Raw genomic sequence first — 23,926 nt, forward strand, 5'->3', positions numbered from 1 at the left:
ATATATATATATATATATATATATATATATATGCTATAAATAAATACATACGAAAGAAAACTGGTGAACAAATAAACAATGTCTATCAAAACTATATTAAGAAAAGAACAGAAATACGTAAACATCAGAAATTTATAAATACAACTAATTCTCTTTATTGAACGAATTTTTCACAAGAATTTGATTTAGTACAAAAAAAATTATTTTTTACACGAATTGTTTTTTAACACGATTTTCAATATTTTATGGATCTTGAATATAATAAAGCAAATATATGTATGTAGTGAGATTTGTCGACACATGTACGAAGCGTTTAAATTAGTCCCAGGAAAAGCCTCTGATACTCCTAAGATTTTGCTCTCGCCATTTAATAAATTATTTCTTATAATATATTTAATGAATCAAAATGTGCAGCACGAAATAAATTCTGAAGTGAACCCAAAAAAGACTTTTTTATTATTATTCTCACCTAATTCTCTTTTTCCACTTTTAGAATAAATTTTTGTAACACTTTTCTATATGTTATTCTACATACATATGCGTTATTCAAACCGTGTGTGTTTCGCGTTTGTATTTGCTTCTCATTCAGAGTTGGTGCCAACAGAACTTCATTCTAGAGAGATTTTGGAACATATTCAGGCACGCTAATAACGACCATTGTAAAAATCCCGCGCATTAACATCATGTTTCTGGTATTTATGAATTCTCATGAAATCTGACGCGCTCTTTTCCCAGACTGCACATATATGTACATGACACCTGCTCATTTAAAATATTTATATGACCAATTTTGAAAGGCCATAATTTACTCAAATTTCTATCAGGCCTCTTTAAAATGTTCCACTTGTTGTTCTTTGTAACGTAGTTATAGACTTAAAAGCAATGATACCATGCTTCCGTTTTGCACACGTTTTCCAACAATTTTTTTAAAAACGTGTTTAAGTCCTAAAAATTGCTGTTGTCATTGTGAGCACATTGGTATATATACATATGTTCATATGTACATACGATGTCTACGTCTATGTAGAATTCGTTACGGGCAAAATAAAGAATACCATAATGCGTTAGTGTGCACGGGTCCACAATTCAAATAAAATATATATAAAGCAACTCGATAATTTTAAGGAATTTTAATATTCGAGTAAGCATTGCGTTTTTAGAAATTACTCAGTAAATTCTCTGCCGTCAAACCAACGTATTCTGAACTATGTTGGTAAAGGTTAGGTTGTCCACTATGGGGCACACTAAGGGTCATAGAGCATTGTGATGCACCGTGCCGAACTTTCTTACTACCAATAGTAACAGGCGGCCGCCGTAGCTGAATGGGTTGGTGCGTGATTACCGTTCGGAATTCAGAGAGAACGTAGGTTCGAATCTCGGTGAAACAACAAAATGAAAAAAAGTTGTTTCTAATAGCGATCGCCCCAATGGCCCCCAATAACGACCGCAATGGCAAACCTCCGAGTGTATTTCTGCCATGACAAAGCCCTTCATAAAAAATATCTGCTGTTTGGAGCCGGCTTTAAACTGTAGGTCCCTCCATTTGTGGAACAACATCAAGACGCACACCACAAATAGGAGATGGAGCTATATAACCTAACAAATGTAGGTTTTTTTAACATAGCGATGTCAATTGTCGGCCTATACATCAGCATTTTACCATTTAACGAACTAGTCAACTCAAGAGAAACCAGAGTTATATTGTATAATCCTCATTTCATCCTAATTCGTCTGTTTGCAATTTTAGTTACTTAGTTCGAGAGTGAGTGAGTATGGCTTCTTCCATCAAATACCTGCTCACGAAATATCTCCAGAATGTTTGCCGAGTAGTTAGCTTTTTACTTCAGGATAATCTAGCAAAGGGCAGTGGTGGGAATATAAGCATTTACAGTGCACTCGCGGTAACTCGAATAGCCGCTAAGTCGAACGACGTGCTAACTCGAACACATTTTTTCCCCTATTGACTTCTTTGTAACTCGAACAATAAAAAAGCGCTATAACTCGAACAAAAAAACAAATTTATTTGTACACACATTCTTTTCAAACATGTACATTTTGTATATAGATACATATGTAATAGTATATGTATATAAATTATATGTATACTAGTGTATTGTCCATATGAATATTTCGGCGTTAATATCCCGTTAGTTTTCTGGGAACAACATCTTGCATTGACCAAATTGCTTTAAATTTGTCATTTGTAGTATATCAGTGCACGTGAGTAATGGATCGTAAAAGGTTGAAGTGTTTAACATTAAAAGAGAGGGCTGAAGTCCTTAACAAAATTAAACGTGGACGTAGTGTTACTTCTCTAGCGAAGGAATATGGGGTAGCCAAGTCCACCATAAGTCTTATAAAAAAGAAAGATAAGGCAATTTATGGCTTGCACTAACGCTACCGGCAACCATAAGCTTAAACTTCTCGTTATTGACAAAGCAAGAAATCCTCGTGTTTTCAAAAATTTTAACTGTCCGGTGGAGTACAAAAATTCCAAATCAGCCTGGATGACTTCGGCGATTTTCAAAGACTGGTTTCATAATTCGTTCGTGCCGCAGGTAAAATCCAGATTCATTAAAACAATTTTTTTAACCAAGTTAAATGACTTTAATATTTAGGTAAGAAAAAATTTGAAAGATGGGGACTACCTGAGAAGGCTCTTCTTCTAATTGATAATGCCCCATCACATCCCAACGAAATCGAATTAAAGTCCGAGGATGGTTTAATTTTAACTATGTTTATGCCGCCGAATGTGACACCATTGATCCAGCCAATGGACCAAAATGTAATTCGTATAACGAAACTATACTACAGAAATTTTCTACTGGCTTCCATTTTCAACAATCGATCGAAAAATCGATATCGATGACTGTTTTTTTAACATAGCACACTCAATTGATAAGTCGAACAAATTCGATAAATCGAACAGCGCCTGTTTTAATTAGTTCGAGTTATCGCGAGTGCACTGTATATATTTGTGCATACTAATGTATGTAATATCTGCGATACACGGTTCTGAATTCCAATAAAACTAATGTGTTAATAAGCATCGCAGCCAATCGACGCCAATAACGAAATAACGATACCATTGTCACAAGAATAATTGAATTCAGCCCAGTGACGGTGCCGAGTAACAACTTGTGAGTTAAATACACATAAGTATTGTGCATACATATGTAATTATATGTGTATATGAATGTGGGCACACTCTGTAGCAAAGTATTTGAGTTGAATGGTTATTTTTATTGATTGAATCTTAAGCCGCCTGGGCGACAAAAATTAAGATGCCGCACCCGGTCTTGAACGATTCGTGAAAACGTCATATAACGCTAAGGGAGTTAGTTGAATTTTATAAAGTCCACCGCATGACTACTCGCCGAACTGATATGACCAGCTTTACCATATATTCAAAAATAGCCAAAAAATAAATCGCCGCCTGGCTATCAAAATTCTGTGACAAATTTTTCAATGCATACGACGGGAACAAATTCGCAGAAAAAAGTTCTGGTATTTTTTCTTTTGTTCGTATGCATTGTCTACTCATAAATTATACTCAGTTTCGTGGCAAATTTCGCTTGTTAACAATGGAGTGAGGAGCTAAGGAAAATCACATTGAAGTGATTGCATTACATAAGAGTGGTAAAAGTGCAAGTGAGATTTACGAATTGCCGAAAAAACTTAATATATCGAAAATGTTTGTTTACCGCACGATCAATCGTTTTTGCCAAACGACTGAAGTGACAGACAGAAAAAGAAGTGGTCTTCCTCCCGTAGTTCGAACCAGTGCAGCCATAAAAGCCGGTAGAGAACGAATTCGCGGAAGTCCCCTTAGAAAGTAGGAAATCATGTCCTGTGAAATGAATGTATCGACCAGATCCATATCGAGACTAATTAGAGATGATCTCTACATCTAGCACTCAACTGGTCATCTTTTGACAACACGCTTGAACAAAATTAGATTCGACAGATGCAAGCAGCTTATTCTTTTCACAGATGAGAAAATTTTCGCTGTTGAAGAAGTTTTTAAAAGACGAAACGACAAAATCTATGTATGCTATTGTAAAACTTCTAAAGACGTAAAATATATTGTGCCAAGGCTTCAGCGAGGGCACCCCCAGCCTCCGTAATGGTTTGGTGCGGAGTGTCTTGTGAAGGCGTTACATCTTTTCATTTTTGCGAAAAAGGGATTAAGACCGGGGCAAAAGTATACCAGAGGGATGTCTTAGAAGGCGTAGTGAAGTAGTAGATTCCGCTCCAGCCCAAAAGAGAAAACCACACGGAAGTGGCTAAAAAACAATATTTCTGGGCTCATAGCCGAAGAAGATTGACCGTCTGGAAGTCCAGATCTGAGTCCATCGAAGACCTCAGAATTTTGGATAGTTTCAAACAATCTTTGGCTCGAGCTCGTGTGTGCTGCAATAGCTGAATAGCCTAATCGTTAGAAGGTTTGTGTAAAAGCAAATGACGGACATATCGAATGAAAATTAAATTTTTGTTCTTTAATATTAACATGATTAATTAAATATATAATATATTTACATGATTCATTAAAAAAGTATTATAGTTTCATATCTCGAACGGACTCAACTTGTAACAGAACCTATGGAAGGGCTAAGTATATATATATATATATATATAATTGGCGCTTACATTCTTTATTGGGTGTTTGGCCGAGCTTCTTCTCTTATTTGTGGTGTGCGTCTTAATGTTATTCCACAAATAGAGCCACCTACAACTTTAAGCCGCATCCGAAAGGCAAATGGTATTTTATGAGCAACTTTTTCATAGCAGAAATACACTCAGGGGTTTGCCACTGCCTGCCGAGGGGCAACCGCTATTAGAAACTAACTTTTTCTATCAATAGGTGTTTCGTGCACGGAGTGCATTAATTTCCATGAATAGAATTGAGCGCATTCAAAAAATATTTCTTAAGCAGGCATTCCGTTCCCCAGGATTTGAGACCCTTCTTCCATCTTATAATTTTCGGCTAAAGCTAATTAATTTATAACCTCTAGAAAAAAGAAGGTCAGTTAATGGTATCGACTGCCCAGTTCGACTTGGATAAGCCTTAATGTTCCGCAAAGAAATCTTAGCAATTTTTGCCACTTTTATGGGGAAACTATAAGACTAAATTTTCTACTGCTGCACTATTCACGCACTTTGAGACTATAATTCACTATCCAATTCCAGCCTGCTTGATTTCGCTATGACTATCCCATTTCGATAAAATGACCTCAATTATTACTTTTAAATTTCCGCATCCAATTTCAGTAGCATACATACATTTTATTTACGATATCATTAAATGAGCCCGGAAAATAATAGATCCAACTTAACCACAAATTCAACCGACTCTGCCCACCATTTACTTGGCACACCCCTATGCTACTTTAAGTTACTTTCGAACTCAACCAATTGATGTCGCCTTTCTACTATATGAAAAGAGAAAAAGGGAATTATCGGTATCTTCTTGGTAGAACGATAGCCAAAACACTCAACGTGCGAATATAAGAATTTCGAGCAAATATTTATTTGGAAGTATGTATTAAATACTTATAAATTAGTTGATATGTCTACATGCAAACATAAATAGTTACACCAAACATTTCCCAACTGTAAAATATTGATTTCATTAAATGCGAGTGAGCCCACTGGCGTAGGTGTTGGGATGTTTACAGTGACGTTGACTAAAGCTGTCTAGGCGAGGCTAACATACATATGTAAGTATGGGCTACAGGATTTGGCTTGGTTTGTTAGTTGTGATGTTTGCGCCATCTTTAGCAATGACGCAAAGGCTATGCAGAAACATTTTCAGCTGTGGCATGAAAAATTGGGTATTTTTAACACCCGCAGGTTAAATGACAGACTGGCGAGTTGGGTAACAAAAACATACGATTTGCAACGGCTGATACACCAAAACGGACGCTTCAAGAAAGAAAGGCTATACAGCGTTTGAATATTTTAAAACTTATTTTAAGATATTGACTATTCTAAAAATATGATGTATTTAGTTGAGTTCTCTCCCTCTGATTTTCATAACTTCCCGATTGAATCTCCATTCAGCAATATTTAAAGAAATATTTATCACTTGTACTTTTTCGAATAAGAGTTGGACGTGGTTATTGACCGATTTCACCTATTTTCAATACCAACCTACGGCAGTTAATAATACCTCCATATGTGCGGTGGCCGCCGTAGCCGAATGGGTTGGTGCGTGACTGCCATTCGAATTTCGGAGAGATACAAAACGAGGAAAAAGTTGTCTCTAATAGCGGTCGCCCCTCGGCAGGCAATGACAAACCTCCGAGTGTATTTCTGCCATAAAAAATATCTGCCGTTCGGAATCGGCTTAAAACTGCAAGTCCCTCCATTTGTGGAACAACATCAAGACGCACACCACAAATTGGCTCGGCCAAACCCCCAAAAAGGGTGTAAGCGCCAATTATATATACATATATATGTATATATATATACGAGCATATAATATGTGCACTAAGTTTCATTTAAATGTTAAATTTTTCCTCAAGTTATTGCGCGCACGCACGACGGATATATTTATAAGGCTATATCGACTCCTCCCATCATTATGAGCATTTTTATATTTATGTATGTTTACATCCATCTCGATTCCTTCATGCTGTAGTAGCCTTGCTTATAATACGGTCACATATAAGTAGATTATCTAATTTTTCGAGCTTAACACCCAATCCTTAATTAAAAAGCGAAATTGCCCATACAAATTTTCTCTCCAGAAATCTGAGATTATAAAATAATCTTCGACTATTACCATACTTTTTTACATACGACCCTGTATTTTCTGTGTTGTAGATAATTATTTTTACGAGTGTAAAAAGAAACGTCAAACTAAAAACTAAATACAATGGACGCCGGCAAAGAAAATAAGTTTGTAGACATACATAATTGTAATAAAATTGTTGATAGGTATTATTAATTATGCATTCATATAATAGAAAAAATTGTATTTCCATACACGCTTTGTCCATTTATTACTTATTATAAAATGTAATATCGAAATTCGCATGCGTTTACGGATTTCCTCCAACTGTTTATTACTAGTAGCCAATTGCGCAATTAAATTAGCTATTCCTTCTTCTTGTCTTTTCTTCATATCATTAGTAATAGTTAGACAAACCAAAAACACCGAAATATTCACCAAAATAATTTCTATGAAGAAAAACCTTTCAGAACAGTATTGACAGCTGATTGACAATTTTGCAGGTAATCTGCCATATGTGAACGGGTAGATTAATTTTGAGGATTTATTGCTAATATAGTTAGTTCATATGTCAACGTACTTTTAGCTTCTTTCATTTTATTGACATGCTTTCTAATTGGTTTTTTTTTCTTAAATTCTTGACGAGCTTGTGACACTTATGAACGATGAACAAAAATGAGCTGAACAAGGCTTATCCTCACAAAATGCCAAAAAATAATAGTTTGAGAAAAGAAAACGATAATTTCATAGGTCTGGCGCAGGGCGTGATGAATGCGCCATTATTACGAGAAAAGAAAACACGCTCTTATTTGATCATTACCATTCATACATTCATTGTACATACATATATTGTACATACCTGTAATTACAAACATTCACCGCTTGTATGTTTCCCATTTTTAACAATTTTCTTAACTGATCATCTGTTTGATGTGTCACGTGTCAGCCGTTTGAAAATTATTCAGCCATTCTCAATGGTTGTTTTGTAAACATTTTTGGATTTTTCCAATGAATATTTTTATTTATTATTATAGGCAAATTTTATGTGTATGTACAAGCAAATATTTATTACACAATCAAATATTAATAAATGATAGAAATGTCTCTTTTAGCTGCGAACGATAAATAGCACCAACCAAACAACCAACTGCTATCGAATACAATCAAATTTCCACTAACTCTATCAACCTGCACGAACGCGAGGAACAAAAATACTAAAGCAACGTATACACGCTGCCTTTTTATATCAACACGTTGTACAGTGCGTACATGCAATTACAGGCAATGCCCCACATCACTCCCCCACCAGTGATCAACCGATCACGATACAAAAGAAACGAAGCGCTGTGGTCTTACAATCTGTCTGCCAGCGCGAGTGGTTTTGGTGGCCATTGGATGTGTGGCATCCCCATTCTTATTACTAATAGATTGTTTTTCGTAACTTAAATCTAATGGCTGTACATTTTGCTTATGAGTAATTGTTGGTTGAGCCTCTTGATTTCTATTAATACTAGGAGGTAAATTTTGGTTAATAAAATTTGAGTATAAGCATGCAGCTTTGACTCTATCTGTGGTTACCGTCACCGATCTGCCTCGAATGTCAATGTCAAGGGTCTTATCCCCACGTTTAATGATTTTGTAAGGCCCGTCATAGGGACGTTTTAACGATTTGCGAACTGAATCGTCGCGTAAGAAAACGTGAGTGCAGTTGGCAAGCTCACTCTGAATGTAGCCTTTAATATTGGCATGGTTGGACGACGCGATCGGACGTAACTGCTTAATGGTACTCCTCAATCCGCTCACGAATTCGTTCGAATACTCAGGTTTTGGAATACTCAAAAAAATCACCGGGGAGACGCAAGGTTGTACCGTAAACGAGCTCGGCCGGCGAGGCGTTTAAATCTGGTTTGTGTGAAGCGCGGAGGCCAAGCATAATGAGAGGAAGTGAATTGAACCAACTGGCATCGATTTTGCACATGATCGCAGCTTTAAGCGTGCGGTGAAAACGGTCGATCATGCCATTCGCTTGTGGATGATACGCAGTCGTGTGATTGTGTTTGAATCCAAGAATTTTTGATAATTCCCTGAACAAAGCGGATTCAAACTGCCTACCTTGATCCGTCGTGATAACGTGAGAGATCCATCCGTTTAAGAGGGCATTTGCGACAGCCTCCGCCGACATATCCTGCAGTGGAACGGCCGTGGGCCATCGGGAGAATCTGTCAATGCAAGTGAGACAATAACGGAAACCATTTGAGACCGGCAGAGGACCAATCAAATCGATGTTGACATGGTGAAATCTACCGTCAGGAATTTCAAACTCAGCAAGAGTTGCTCGATTATGTAGAGAAATTTTACTTTTTTGGCAATCGAGACATTGACTTGTCCAACGCGTAGCGTCTTTTTTCATGTCTGGCCAGAAATAGCGTTCTGTGATAAGCTTGCTGGTAGCATGTTTGCCGGGATGACAAACATTATGTACCAGATTGAAAATTTGTTTTCGTAAAGCTTGTGGAATGAAAGGGCGAACCCTCTCCTGGGAAATGTCGCAAAATAGGGGTAACTCGGAATCATGAATTGTGATTTTGTGAAGCTTGATATGAGCGTTGGAATCTGGACTCAACAATGATGTCAGCTCCTCATCATTGCTTTGCAACTGAGCGATATCACGATGGCCAATTTCGCTTTTGGAAATGGAATCGATTCTTGATAGAGCGTCTGCCACAACGTTATCTTTGACCGATATGTACCGGATGTCTGTGCAATATTGGCCAATCAAGTCAAGATGTCTTAACTATCTGGGCGAAGCTTTTTCCGGTTTTTGCTTGAAAGCAAACGTAATGGACTTGTGGTCGGTGAGAATGATGCATTCACGACCCTCCATCATGTATCTATTATGCTTGACAGCCAAGTAGATTGCCAATAATTCACGATCGTAGGTACTGTATTTCTTTTGGGTCTCAGACATTCGTTTGGGAAAAAAACTTAGGGGTTGTAAATCATTACCCACTCGCTGTTGTAAAACTGCACCAACCGGAAAATTGCTGGCATCAACATTTAAAATCAGTTGGGCATTCGGCAAAGGTGGCCTTAGCCAGATCAGACTTGCATTGTTCAAACGCCTGGGACGCCTCTTCAGTCCAGATCAGTGGCGTTCTGTCTTTTTTTGTATTACCGACAATGAGAGATTGTAGTTTACCCTGCGTGTAAGCAGCGTTAGCCAAAAAACGACGATAATAATTGAGGAGTGCCAAGAAACGGCGCAACTCATGAGCTACTGTCGGCTTTTTGAACTGACAAATGGCCTCGGTTTGGCTTTAGGAGGGCGACACCATCTGCCGTAATCGTGTGGCCGAGAAAAATTATTTCGGGCTGGCCGAGGGTGCATTTGGCGAGATTAATCTTCAAATTTTGAGCGCTTAATCTCTCGAAAACTATGCGAAGATGCTTCCGGTGTTCGGTTTCGTTAACCGAAGCCACGCAAATATCGTCTATGTAGACGAAAACGAAATCCAAATTCATGAACAGCTTGTTCATGAACCTTTGGAATGTTTGAGAATCATTTCTGAGACCGAATGTCATGACGTTAAATTCATATAGGCCAAATGGGGTGATTATGGGTATGGTTTTTTCCTTGTCAGCCCTTTCAATTGGAATTTGGTTGTAAGCACTAACCAAATCAATGATCGAGAAAATTTTGCATCCAGCAAACTTTTGTGTAAAGTCATGGATATGAGGCAAGGGATAGCGATCTGGTACTGTAATGGCATTGAGACGCCGATAGTCACCGCAGAATCGCCAGCGCCCATCTTTTTTGGGAACCATGTGTAATGGACTTGCCCATGCACTTTTGCTTGGACTGCAGATGCCAGCATTGAGCATGGCTTCGAATTCAGTTTTGGCAATTTTAAGTCGCTCCGGGTTGAGACGACGTGCTGCCGAAAATATGGGCAGACCCGTGGTAATGATTTGATGAGTAATGTCATGAGATGGGACTAAATCCGTATTGCTAAAAATCGGTGGAAGCGTCAGAGCCTTGAATTCGCTAATGAGATCAGCCATATTGTTATTCCCGACATTGATGGTGGATAAACGTTCATATGGAGTCATAATGGAATGCATTTAACCACCAGTTGGGTTTTTTCGTCAATAATTTTGCGCTTTTTAACATCAATAATGAGACCGTAGTAATGTAAAAAATCTATGCCGATGATTGGCTTATCTACATCGGCAATTATGAATGGCCACGTGAAATTGCGCCTGAGGCCAATGTTCAGGCTAAGCTGATGTCGGCCGAAAGTCTTAATGGGAGTACCGTTTGCGGCAAATAAACGATATGAGGACGGGCCGGCCGATTTGTTACCGAAAATACGAGGTAGAATTGAGATATCGGAGCCAGTGTCAATGAGAAAATTCCTGCAGGTGTTTTTGTCCGTAATGAACAATCGACGACTGGTCATGACTTCCGCTTCGTCTGTCGTCCCTAAGGAAGCGGCTTTTAGTTTTCCGGCCTTTTATCGTTAAATTTGCACGGGGGAACACATTTGAGTGTTGCGCCACCGAACTTGTAGTGGTATCGGCAAAACGGTTTGGCATTACCGTTGTCGCCGGAGCTTGAACGTGCATTCTGGTTGTTGCCACTTCGTGATCGTGACCGTGAACGATCACCGGGGGTGGTCAACTGGGTTGCCAAATTAGCAACTGACTGTGTCAAAGCTTTAATATTGTTGAGGATTTCCTCAAATTGTTCATTTTTATGTGGTGTACTGGCACCAGCTTTCACTGCCATGACTTGTGAGGATGTGGATCCAACAAAGTCCATGATCGTATCGGCGCGTTTGGCGCATATGTCTAAATCTTCATCACCAATTATTAAGCAAGCTCGAAGTGTAACAGGCAATCTTTCAATCCACCAGCTTTTTAAAATTGTTTCCGAAACTGAGCTTCCGGCCAGGTCACGCATGTGGCGCAAAAGCTGAGATGGTTTACGGTCACCAAGCTCAACGTCATTAAGTAACTTTCGAATTTTTTTCGATTCGGAGTTCGCGAATTCCGCGATAACTCTATTTTTGAGACACTCGTATTTGTCCGTTTCGGGAGGATTGCGAAGAAAATCACTGACCAGTTCGAGAATTTGCGCGTCTAATGCGCCGACCACGTGGTCGTATTTTGTATCATCGCGAGAAATGTTAGCGCGTCGAAAAGACGTCTCTATTTGAATGAAAAATATATGAGGGCTACTTTTCAAGAAAACGGGTGGCTTAACCGCAATATGACTACTTTGTAAAGGTTGATCGGTGAAGGTACTCACATTTTCGCGAAATTCTTGTTGTAGTTGCCGTTGAGAGGCTCCTGATGAGGTTCCAGGTGTGCAGTCTCCTTGGATCATTCTGGTAAATATTGATTGTAGGTTCCCTTGAATGGCTTCCAAAACCTCGATTGGTATTTGCTCTCTTGGTCGAAGTTAAGGTTTCTCGTTGTTTGATGATATTCTCATTCGAAAAAATATTGCACCCAAAATGTTGTATTTGCGCGTTGAATTACGTTTTAAAGTTGCATTAATAGTTCAATTGTTTGTATGGTTGAATAGAATTGTGAGTTAAATGCGGAAGGTAATTCCTACCAACCGCGTTGCATCAATAAAAACTCCTTTTAAATGTTTGCGTTAAATTTCGTCGTTAAGTTCCGAAGTTTGGTGTAGTACCACAAGCGTTGGTTACACGTGGTGGAATGTGCGGTTATGTTAGTATGCCGGTGCAGGTGAAATTTAGGTTATGGTCGATGCACGCTCGCCGTATTAGAAATGTCCACAATTTTCTCGGAAAACACTTTTTTATGAAAATGTTCTTTGTTCGGGGTCACCAATTTGGATTTTTCCAATGAATATTTTTATTTATTATTATAGGCAAATTTTAAGTGTATGTACAGGCAAATATTTATTACACAATCAAATATTAATAAATGATAGAAATGTCTCTTTTAGCTGCGAACGATAAATAGCACCAACCAAACAACCAACTGCTATCGAATACAATCAAACTTCCACTAACTCTATCAACCTGCACCAGAGAACCTGCACGAACGCGAGGAACAAAAATACTAAAGCAACATATACACGCTGCCTTTTTGTATCAACACGTTGTACAGTGCGTACATGCAATTACAGGCATGCCCCACACATTATATTCCTTTGTCGTAGTGCGTTTTTGTTTTGGACATAATACTAGTATATGTTTTACTGTTGAATACTTGTTCGCTAAATACATATGTATGTATGTATGTATGTGTGTATATAAGTACAATGTATTGTGATAATTTGCGAAAATTTTCTAGTTCAATACTAATATAAAATGCAAAGTGCGCTAGTGACTAGTGGTGGCAAACTATCGATGGCACTATCGATAGTATCGATGGGGTACCACTATCGTTACTATCGATGGTCCTTAACTATCGAAAAAATACTATCGAAGTTTTTTACTTTATCCAGCTGTGAAAATTTACCATCACTATTCTTTGTTTGGCGCGTTAGTTATTTTCACTTTTACTTGTAATATTATTTTTGCTTAAAAGAAATTTTCAAAATGGACAAGTTTATAACAATAAACGGAAAAGGTAATAATCTATTTGGTGAAAATATATCTATTAAGCCGTGTGAAGATTGATTTTATTACTTTTAATAGGAGCAAAAGAAAATGCAGTCGAATGCGTGTGTTCTTCGGAAAGCGAAGAAGAACGTGGTGGCAAAAAAGCACGTATTAAAATATCTTCAGTGAGTGAATTCTTAATTCTTATATAACACATTTAACTATTTTATATTTGCAAAGGTATGGAAATATTTTAATAAGTCGGATGACAAAAAACTGGCAAAATGTGTTAGATGTGCTCGTGAGTACAAGACTAGTGGCAACACTACAAATTTAAGAGACCACTTAAAAAGGATGCATCCAAATATTGAAAAAGACGAAGATGAGTTTTCAACAACTTCGTCAAGCTGTCGCACAAGTTCTCGGTCAGTGAGTTCTTTTTTTAAAAGGGCTATAGAATATGATAGCTCTTCTCAAAGAAAAGCTGACATTGACGTTGCACTAGCAAGTTTGATTGGTGAAGGAATGCAACCATTTAATCTAGTTGAGGATACTAGTTTCCGCAACTTCGTCAAAGTCTTGGATCCCAGATATGTGTTGCCGTCCAAAAATACATTGAAAAATGTTTTTGTGAAGAATATGTATGACGAAAAAAAAATCAAACTTCAAGAACATTTGAATGCAGTTGAGCATGTGGCAATCACTACGGATCTTTGGACGTCTGCCGCAAATGAAGCATTTATAACATTGACATGTCATTTTATCGAAGAATCGTTTGTGTTGAAGAATGCTGTACTGCAAACAAAAAAATTAAATGACGTTTTGAACCACAATGCACAAAACATTGCAAATACAGTTTCTGATGTGCTAAAAAAGTGGAACATTTTTAATAAGGTTATCTGCATCGTTACTGACAACGCAAAATCAATGTTAAACGCATGTGATATATTGAAAATTGCACACTTACCTTGCGTTGCACATACTTTAAATCTCGCTGTGCACGACGCTTTGATGCTGAAGGCGGAGGATGGATATTTGAAGCCTATTATAACAAAATGTAAAAATATTGTACACTTTTTCAAATGCAGTTCTATTGCGACTGAAAAATTGAAAGAAGCGCAAAATACACCAACACCATTGAAATTGATTCAGGATATGCCCACAAGATGGAACAGCACATATAATATGCTAGAGAGATTGTTAACTTTACACGATGCTGCCGCTATTGTTCTTTTAGCATAGGTAAAGCTCCTCCACCTCTTTCTGCTGATGAAAAAAATTGTGTACGCGAAATAGAAAATCTGCTTCGTCCTTTCAATGAAGCTACAAAAACTTGCTGTGGGAACAATGTCACCTTGTCTTTGATAATACCCATTGTGTATGGCCTGTATCAAAGGATGTATGAAATTAAATGCCAAATAGAAACAATTGAAGCCATAACTCTATGCGAAAACTTAATTGAAGGACTGAGAAAGCGAATGCTTCAATATGAAACACGAACTGCTCCACGATTGGGGTCACTTCTCGACCCTCGGTTCAAGCGTGAAGGATTTATTTCTAGCAGCAACGCAGAACAAGCAACCATTCGCTTAGATAATGAAGTTATGAGTCTTCTCGAAAATGAACCGCTATCTTCAACTAATAATGCACCACCAAAAAGTGTTTCTCTTTTCGCATTTATAGAGAAGCAAAATGCGGAGAAAATAAAGTCGAAGAAAGCGGATGCCATCATTCTCAGGTGTCAATATTTAGAAAGAGAAAATACGGCAGAAGATTCAAATCCTTTAGATTTTTGGAAGGTAAACTAAAATTGGAAGGTAAACGTGCTTGGCGACTTCAACGCCAGGGTGGGCAAGGAGGGAATTTTTGGTCCCACAGTCGGAAAATTCAGCCTGCACAACGAAACATCCGGTAACGGACAGAGGCTGATCGACTTCGCCGGGGCCCGAAACATGGTAGTCTGCAGCACCAGATTCCAGCATAAGAAGATTCACCAAGCTACCTGGCTGTCTCCAGATCGAAAAACGCGAAACCAGATCGATCATGTTGTGATAGATGGAAGACACGCTTCTAGTGTATTAGATGTACGTACGATCCGAGGACCCAACATCGACTCGGATCATTACCTTGTTGCAGCCAAACTGCGCACACGCCTCTGTGCAGCAAAAAACGTACATCTACCTACGCAAAGAATGTTCGACACCGAAAAGCTGCAATCACAACAGACAGCCAGAAGATTCGCCACTCGACTCTCACTCCTGCTCTCGGAGAGCACTGCCCAACACACCGGCATGCATGAGCAATGGAGCAACATTTCTCGTTCCCTACGTACCGCCGCCGAAGAAGAAATCGGATTCCGGCGAGCCCGAAAAAACAATTGGTACGACGAGGAATGTCATGCTGCCGCCGAAAGAAAAGATGCCGCCTATAGAGCCACGCTGCGATCGGGCGCAACGCGAGCCATGTGGGATCGCTACAGAGAGCTAAAAAAGGAAGAGAGACGTATTATCCGACAGAAGAAACGAGAGGCCGAAATACGTGAGTGCGAGGAGCTTGAGATGCTGGCCAATAGGAACAACGCCCGAAAATTTTACCAGAAAGTTCGGCGGCTTACAGAAGGTTTTAAGACCGGGGCGTTGTCCTGTAAGAACAAAGACGGCGATCTGGTGACTGACGTACAGAGCAATCTTAAATTATGGAGGGAACACTTCTCGAACCTGTTAAACGGTGACAGCTGCGCATGTCATAGAGAATGTGAAGATCCCGATACCCCAATCGTTGACGACGGAATTGTCGTTCCGTTACCCGACCATGACGAGGTGAGAATAGCAATATCACGGCTAAAGAACAACAAAGCCGCGGGCGCCGACGGACTGCCGGCTGAGCTATTCAAACATGGCGGCGAGGAGCTGGTAAGGTGCATGCATCAGCTCCTATGCAGAATATGGTCGGATGAAAGCATGCCTGCCGATTGGAATTTAAGTGTGCTCTGCCCAATCCATAAGAAGGGCGATCCTGCAATTTGTGCCAATTACCGCGGGATTAGTCTTCTAAATATCGCCTATAAGGTTCTAGCGAGCGTATTGTGTGAAAGGCTGAAGCCCACCGTCAACCAACTGATTGGACCTTATCAGTGTGGCTTCAGACCTGGAAAGTCTACCATCGACGAAATATTCACAATACGCCAAATCTTGGAAAAGACCCATGAAAGGAGAATCGACACACACCATCTTTTCGTCGACTTCAAAGCTGCATTCGACAGTACGGAAAGGAGTTACCTGTATGCCGCTATGTCTGAATTTGGTATCCCCGCAAAACTAATACGGCTATGTAAGATGACGTTGCTCAACACCAGCAGCGCCGTCAGAATTGGGAAGGACCTCTCCGAGCCGTTTGATACCAAACGAGGTTTCAGACAGGGTGACTCGCTGTCGTGTGACTTCTTTAACCTGATGTTGGAGAGCATCGTACGAGCCGCAGAACTTAATCGCTCAGGCACAATATTTTATAAGAGCGTACAATTGCTGGCGTATGCCGATGATATTGACATCATCGGCCTTAACAACCGCGCTGTTAGTTCTGCCTTCTCCAAACTGGATAAAGAGGCAAAGCGAATGGGTTTGGTGGTGAACGAGGACAAAACGAAGTACCTCCTGTCTTCAAACAAACAGTCGGCGCACTCGCGTATCGGCACCCACGTCACTGTTGACAGTTATAATTTTGAGGTCGTAAAAGACTTCGTGTATTTAGGAACCAGCATTAACACCGATAACAATGTCAGCCTTGAAATCCAACGTAGAATCTCGCTTGCCAACAAGTGCTACTTTGGACTAAGTAGGCAATTGAGCAGTAAAGTCCTCTCTCGACGAACAAAATTAACACTCTACAAGACTCTCATCATGCCCGTCCTAACGTATGGCGCAGAAGCTTGGACGATGACAACATCCGATGAAGCGACGCTTGGAGTGTTCGAGAGAAAGATTCTGCGTAAGATTTTTGGACCTTTGCACGTTGGCAACGGCGAATATCGCAGACGATGGAACGATGAGCTGTATGAGCTTTACGACGACATAGGCATAGCGCAGCGAATAAAGATCCAGCGGCTTCGTTGGCTGGGTCATGTCGTCCGAATGGATACAAACGCTCCGGCTTTGAAAGTATTCGATGCGGTACCAGCTGGTGGTAGCAGAGGAAGAGGAAGGCCTCCTCTGCGTTGGAAAGATCAGGTGGAGAAGGACTTGGCTTCACTTGGTGTGTCCAATTGGCGCCGGTTAGCACGAGAAAGAAACGACTGGCGCGCTTTGTTAATCTCGGCCAAAATCGCGTAAGCGGTTATCGCGCCAATTAAGAAGAAGAAACTAAAATTATGAATTAAAAAAAAAATAATATGTATAATGAATTTTTTTTATTTGTAGGTAATTGAAAATGATTTTTTTCCTTTAAAGAAGTTGGCTTCAAAATATTCATGTATACCGGCCACATCAACTGAATCGGAAAGAGTTTTCAGTAAGGCCGGTTTAGTTATAACTGAAAAAAGGAGCCGCATAAAAGAAAAAAATGCAGATATGCTAATTTTTTTAAATAAAAATACTTGGATTAATTAAATTTTTGTAAATGTTTTTTTCTGTACTCTACATTTAATTTTTATTGAACGCAATCGATACTATTGAAAGTCTATCGGCACTATCGATGGTGAGAAAAAATACTATCGTTCACTATCGATAGTGACTAAAATACTATCGCCCACTATCGATGGTGCCGACTATCGATAGTTTGCCACCACTACTAGTGACTAGACCAGTGGTCGCCAACCCGTCGATCGCGAGCTACCGGTAGCTCGCAAAGGCAATTCTGGTAGCTCGCGCTGCTCACGTTGCAAAAAATCCAAAAGTCTGAAAATCATACCAGTATGAGCAAATTTCAGAAATTTTCATAATAAATAGATAAACAGCGGCAACACTGCGGTAAGCGATTTCGCGCCGACAAACACGACGCGAAGTCGCGTCTCCGTTCTAGGATCGGCAGGAACCGATTAGCGTGTTCGAGAATTTTTTGGCTTTATATATACGCAATGCACGTCGACATTGCGTTCAGTTTAATACTGAACGGCATTATCAACGTTCTGCGTGCAGCGGTTGGGTTAGAGTTCGAAACATTATGGCAAGCAGTAGTAAGAAGGCAAGGAAATATTGAGAGGCATCATAAAACTGTACATTCGAATTTTGAGAAGGCATTCCCGTTAAATTCTGCCACCAGAAAAGAAAAACTGAAACATTTAAAAATCCAGTTAATTGGACAACAGTCAATATTTTTGAAAACAATCGGCAAAAATAAGGCTGCAACTGAAGCATCTTATCGTGTTTCTCAGATAATTGCACAAAAGAAAATACCATATGAAGACGGGGAAATCATAAAACAAGCATTTCTGGAAGCTGCAGATTCTTTATTCGCCAACTTTAGAAATAAAGACGAAATAGTGTCTGCTATAAAATGTATGCAACTTTCTGCTAATACAGTGATGAGGCGAGTAGAAGTAATGAGCAATGATATTTTTTTACAGTTAAGAAGTGACTTAGATAACTGTATTTATTTTTCACTGCAACTGGATGAATCAACAGATGTAGTTGACACCTCACAGATGGCCATATTTGTCAGGATGGTTTTTAGTGATTTTACAATTAAAGAAGATCTTTTCAAGTTTATTCCACTCAAAGGACATACTACTGGGCTAGAGCTGTTTTCTCATTTAAAAAATCTCATCTCTTCTGAGAAAATTCCAATATCAAAAATGGTAGGCCTGACAACTGACGGTGCTCGAGCTATGGTGGGTTGTGATAAGGGGCTCGTGGCGCTATGTCATAAGGATGAAAGTTTTCCACAATTTCTTAGTTACCACTGTATTATACATCAGCAAGCATTATGTGGAAATTTTCTAAACTTGAACAACGTTATGAAACTGGTGGTGAAAATTGTGAACAAGATTATAGCTCAAGCGTTACAAAGAAGATTATTTAAAACCTTGGCTGATGAAATTGACTGTCAATACGGAGAGCTACTTCTTCACTCTGAAGTGCAATGGTTAGGCAGAGGACGAGTACTCAAACGTTTCAATGATGTCCTGCCTGCTATACTCCAATTTTTCAAAGAACGCGATGAACCGATTCCTGAACTGGAAAATTCGACTTGGCTCAGAGATTTTTGTTTTCTTGTGGACATTACAGAGAAATTAAATGAGCTTAACTTGCAGCTTCAAGGCAGGGATAAAGAATTAGCGGAAATGATTTCTGATATAAAAGCATTTATTACAAAACTTGAATTTTGGGAACAAAACCTAAAAAACCGTGATACTAAGCATTTTCCTATTCTTTCCGAAAAGATATCCAAAAAACTATTAAATCCCTATGACAGTAAATATTATATGGAAATTGTTTCTAACTTTAAGGAAAACTTCAAAAATCGTTTCAAGGATTTCAGCAAAATTGCTTTAGTGACGCAATTTGTTGTTTCACCCTTCATGGACATTGATATACAACATTTTGCAACTTGTGTTATGAACAACTTTGACGAAGACATTGCTGTGACAGAAATGGAACTGATTGCTTTTCAAAGTGACTTGACTTTAAAATCTTTAGGTTCAAATACAAAATGTATATGGACTTTAGTAAGTAAAGATAAGTATTCAGTTTTATGTCGTGTTGCGTTGAAAGTGAAAGCGTTATTCAGTTCAACTTATTTGTGTGAATCTTCTTTTTCCAATATGAAATTTATTAAAAATAAATACCGCAATCGTCTTACAGATATACATTTGGATAACTGTATTCGAATGACTGTATCAAATTATATTGCAAATATTAAAAAATGTACTATTACTGTTTTGTTGTTTTTTTAAGTCGCTTGTGATTTGCCATTATGACTGCAAAAAATTTTGTTACGATTGATAGGTGTGAACATGGATGTAGTTATGCATAAGTATAAGCACTATAAGTCATAAGTTTATTATATATAGAACGTATATTACTAAAATAAATACATGTATTGTATGTCGAATATAACTGTGTATTATTTAATTTATGTTGGCTTGTGCAAGTAGCTCGCTATTTATTTCAAAATCTTGAAAGTAGCTCAACTCATTGAAAAGGTTGGGGACCACTGGACTAGACCTTCATCAGTTCTAAGAGAGTCAATAATCAAAAAGTACCCAGAATTTCTCATTTAAACGAGCCTAGAAACATTGTCAAAATAACAAATCTGCAAATCTTTTAGATGTTTCTTTAGATGTGACCTTTGAGCAAACTTATTGTACATCCGAAAGCAAGCGCTGCGTTAGTTTTACTTTAAGTAATTATTTTATTGTTATGTAAGCTTTTATAAAATAAAAGTAAGCAACAATTTATCATATAGCGTGATCGTAATACGTACATATTTACAAATGAAACGTATGTATGTATATGCCTCCATGTACATACATATATGTATGTACGTATATGCATGTATGTAAATACATACATAATAATATGTATATGTGTATAAGCACGTAAGCTTGATTTCGCAAACTTGAAACGTAGAGTATGTGGTTGCGCGTCCGTTATGAAATATCAAAATATTGTACACAGCGACGATGAAGATATTGCAAAAATGTTTGAACAGTTTTTTAAATCGAATTATTCTACTAACCCTCCCATAAACTTCCACATCTATCTATTCCAATTGATTCTAATTAATTTAGTTAATGCTCCAGTCACATGTGCTGAATTCCTTAACCAACCTTTAACGAATTTGTTCGTTTCGTCACTTGAGCAAGGAATTTTTTCTTTAGCATGAAGAGTTGCCTTTTATAAAATCGAATGTAGGCCATCTATTGAAAACTACTTGGGCGTTGTTCCCGACAAGGGCTTTGTAAAGTTCTGACACATAGCGCTGAATCCGGGAAAGTTGTCTAAAATCAGTAGTTGTGCGGCAAATATCGATGTTGTACGTGATATGATTGAGCAAGATCGTCATGTCACATACCGTGAGATAGAAAAATTCTTGGGCATTAATATGACGAGAATCAATAAGATTTTGTATGATCACTTTGTGGCGAGAAAAGCGTTAGATCTGACCCATTTTAGAAAACGCACTGAACAAAATGCTTCGCAAAGTGGTTCAAACAAATGCATAAGCATATTGATCATCATGGATATTATTAAAAAAAACAATAAAATTTTTTCTTTTCACCAATGCATTGGAACATTGCAATGTTCCTTTTCCAATTTTAGGGCCAAAAATATTAATAACAACCGTCGTATATGCTGATTACAGTAAAGCATTTACCAAAGTGTGTCACTCATTGCTCGTTTATAAACTCGATCTTCTTGGTTTTCACTTGTGGAATAACATCAAGACGCACACCACAAATAGGAGGAAGAGCTTAGCCAAGAACCCAATAAAAGGTGTAAGAGCCAAATATACTTATATATATGTATATGTAATAATACCACGTGCTCAAAGATATGTAAGTTGCCATATGGAAATTATTCAAACGTAAAATTGATAGTATTTTGGTTGATAAGAGTGGATCATTTGTTGAAACTGTGTAATTGCAATGCGAACTGAAACTATACAGTGCCAAAATAATCAGCCTTTGTACACAAAAATTAATAATTAGGGGAAGTTAATCTAACAAGGAAGATTAAAGAGAGAAAATAGTTATTTGTCAGCCAAAGTCTACAATTACGTCATCTTACCAACTGATTTTGTCAAATTCATTGAAAATCGAGTAGCGGTATGAGGTGCATAAGTATACAGTAAGGTGCAAAAATGGAACATAAATAACATAAGTTATGTACTTCTAGTATGTACTTCTAGAGTCGTTAAAAGCACACTAGTTCGATACTAATGGTTTTTCCTAAAGGGTCAGACAAACGAATTTTTCATATAGAAATACATATGTATATGCATGCATACTATTTAAATATACACATATGTACATGCAATATATACATATGTAGATGTATTTGAATCAGAAATTTCTGTGAATATAATTTACGTATTCCGACAACATCATATTCTGAAAACCGTCACAGCACTGCGCCGAACTTCTAATATAAATTATGTGTATATATGTATGTGCATACAATTGTGTATGTATGTACATAGCCGCAGACAATGCGCAACAAATTTTAATTTTGTTGATTTTTTACACATAACTGTTTGTGTAGAGTTTTCAAAAGTTGTTTCTTAGCGTTTTTGTGGGCGTTCATTTTCGACGTTTTTCTGTATATGTGTGTATGTACACATGTACATACATATACATATGTAATAATTAAGTACACGGAATAACAAGAAGAGGTGTTGGCCTTCAACTCTGCTTCCAAAAAGCTTCCATTTGTCTGCCTTCTGCTTAGCGAAATCTAAATGCGTGTGCCCATGAAATAACTAACGCAAGCAAACATAATGCGTATGTATAGTTTATGTATCCATGTAGGCACATGCATACATATACTTATAAATATAGATGTAAGCAAGAGATATTTGCGTCGGAGCAATACCTCTTGCTTTAATAACTTAGTACCCTAGTGACGCTAATATCGGCACATTTCGATTTCGGCCATGTACATACATATCTACTATGAAGGTACGTATGTATGTATGTACGAATTGAAGAATTCGTTTAAAAAATATGGCACGCTTGCCGACCGTCATTTAAGTGTGTACTGACTTGTCTATAGCGGAATATCATATTACTGAAAAAGGGATATTTACATTATACCAAACAGGATATACACACATACATACATATTTACATATTCATCCCAAATAACTCTAGATGAAGGGATATTTACAAACTGTTATGTACATACTTAGATATCTATGATTTTAAAGCCACGATGTGCAGAATGCAGAGGTGTGGCTAACATCAGACCATTAACCAGCTCTGAGTGACTTTGAAGAAATCAGCTGATTTTCTGACGCACCCGGGGTTTTGACAGCAATTCGCTTACGAAAGAACTGAGATTGTCTTGGCTATACGAGTATAGGAAAAATCAACACATCATTCATTCATTATACTCGCTCGTTGCCGTCTGAACAACGACTGATTGGACGAGTGCGAATACGTCTCAAACGATCCGGCAGAATTCTGCTGCCGAGCTCCCAGTGTCCCGATGGATCTCTACAATGGGCGTGGCAACTGAAGTTACTCTCACAATTTTGCTTCGGATGGTCAAGCCTGGTAACCAATCCTTCTTTCAAAGCCCCTCTCGCTAGACGAAACAGAGCTACTACTTACGGCTGTGTAAAATCAAGCGACAGTAGAATTTTGTACGATAAGCTTAATAAGTTAATTGTTGCTGACCCCGGGTTGTATGTAAGAAAAAACACCACCAAAAAATTCGAATTAAGGCACCAGTTTCTTTTTATACTCATATTGAATTGTGTATTTATTTAAATATTTTATTTTTTAAAATATCTGATTCCCACCATCAATCTTTTGGCTAATATTTTTTTCTGCTATAGAAGTGTTGTTAAGTTTTTACAAAGAAAATGTTGGAATAAAAAGATTAATTGCAACTCAAAGAGTCGTTGGTGTGGGCAATGCGGACAAAGTTGCTCAATTTATACAAGT

At 38.2% G+C, this 23,926-nt stretch overlaps 2 protein-coding genes across 2 annotated transcripts in view; one reads left to right on the forward strand and one right to left on the reverse strand.

Annotated features, from left to right (window-relative positions):
* The window catches only part of LOC128861298 (uncharacterized), a 59,278-nt gene that overhangs the window by 16,569 nt on the left and 18,783 nt on the right, over positions 1 to 23,926 (forward strand). The gene's annotated exons all lie outside the window — the stretch shown is intronic.
* On the reverse strand, positions 11,235 to 12,125 carry LOC128861061 (uncharacterized). The gene has a single exon (XM_054098954.1). It carries the CDS (start codon positions 12,123 to 12,125, stop codon positions 11,235 to 11,237), a length of 891 nt encoding a protein of 296 aa, XP_053954929.1.

Source organism: Anastrepha ludens, chromosome 2, assembly GCF_028408465.1.
Source record: "Anastrepha ludens isolate Willacy chromosome 2, idAnaLude1.1, whole genome shotgun sequence".
Lineage (NCBI taxonomy): Eukaryota > Metazoa > Arthropoda > Insecta > Diptera > Tephritidae > Anastrepha > Anastrepha ludens.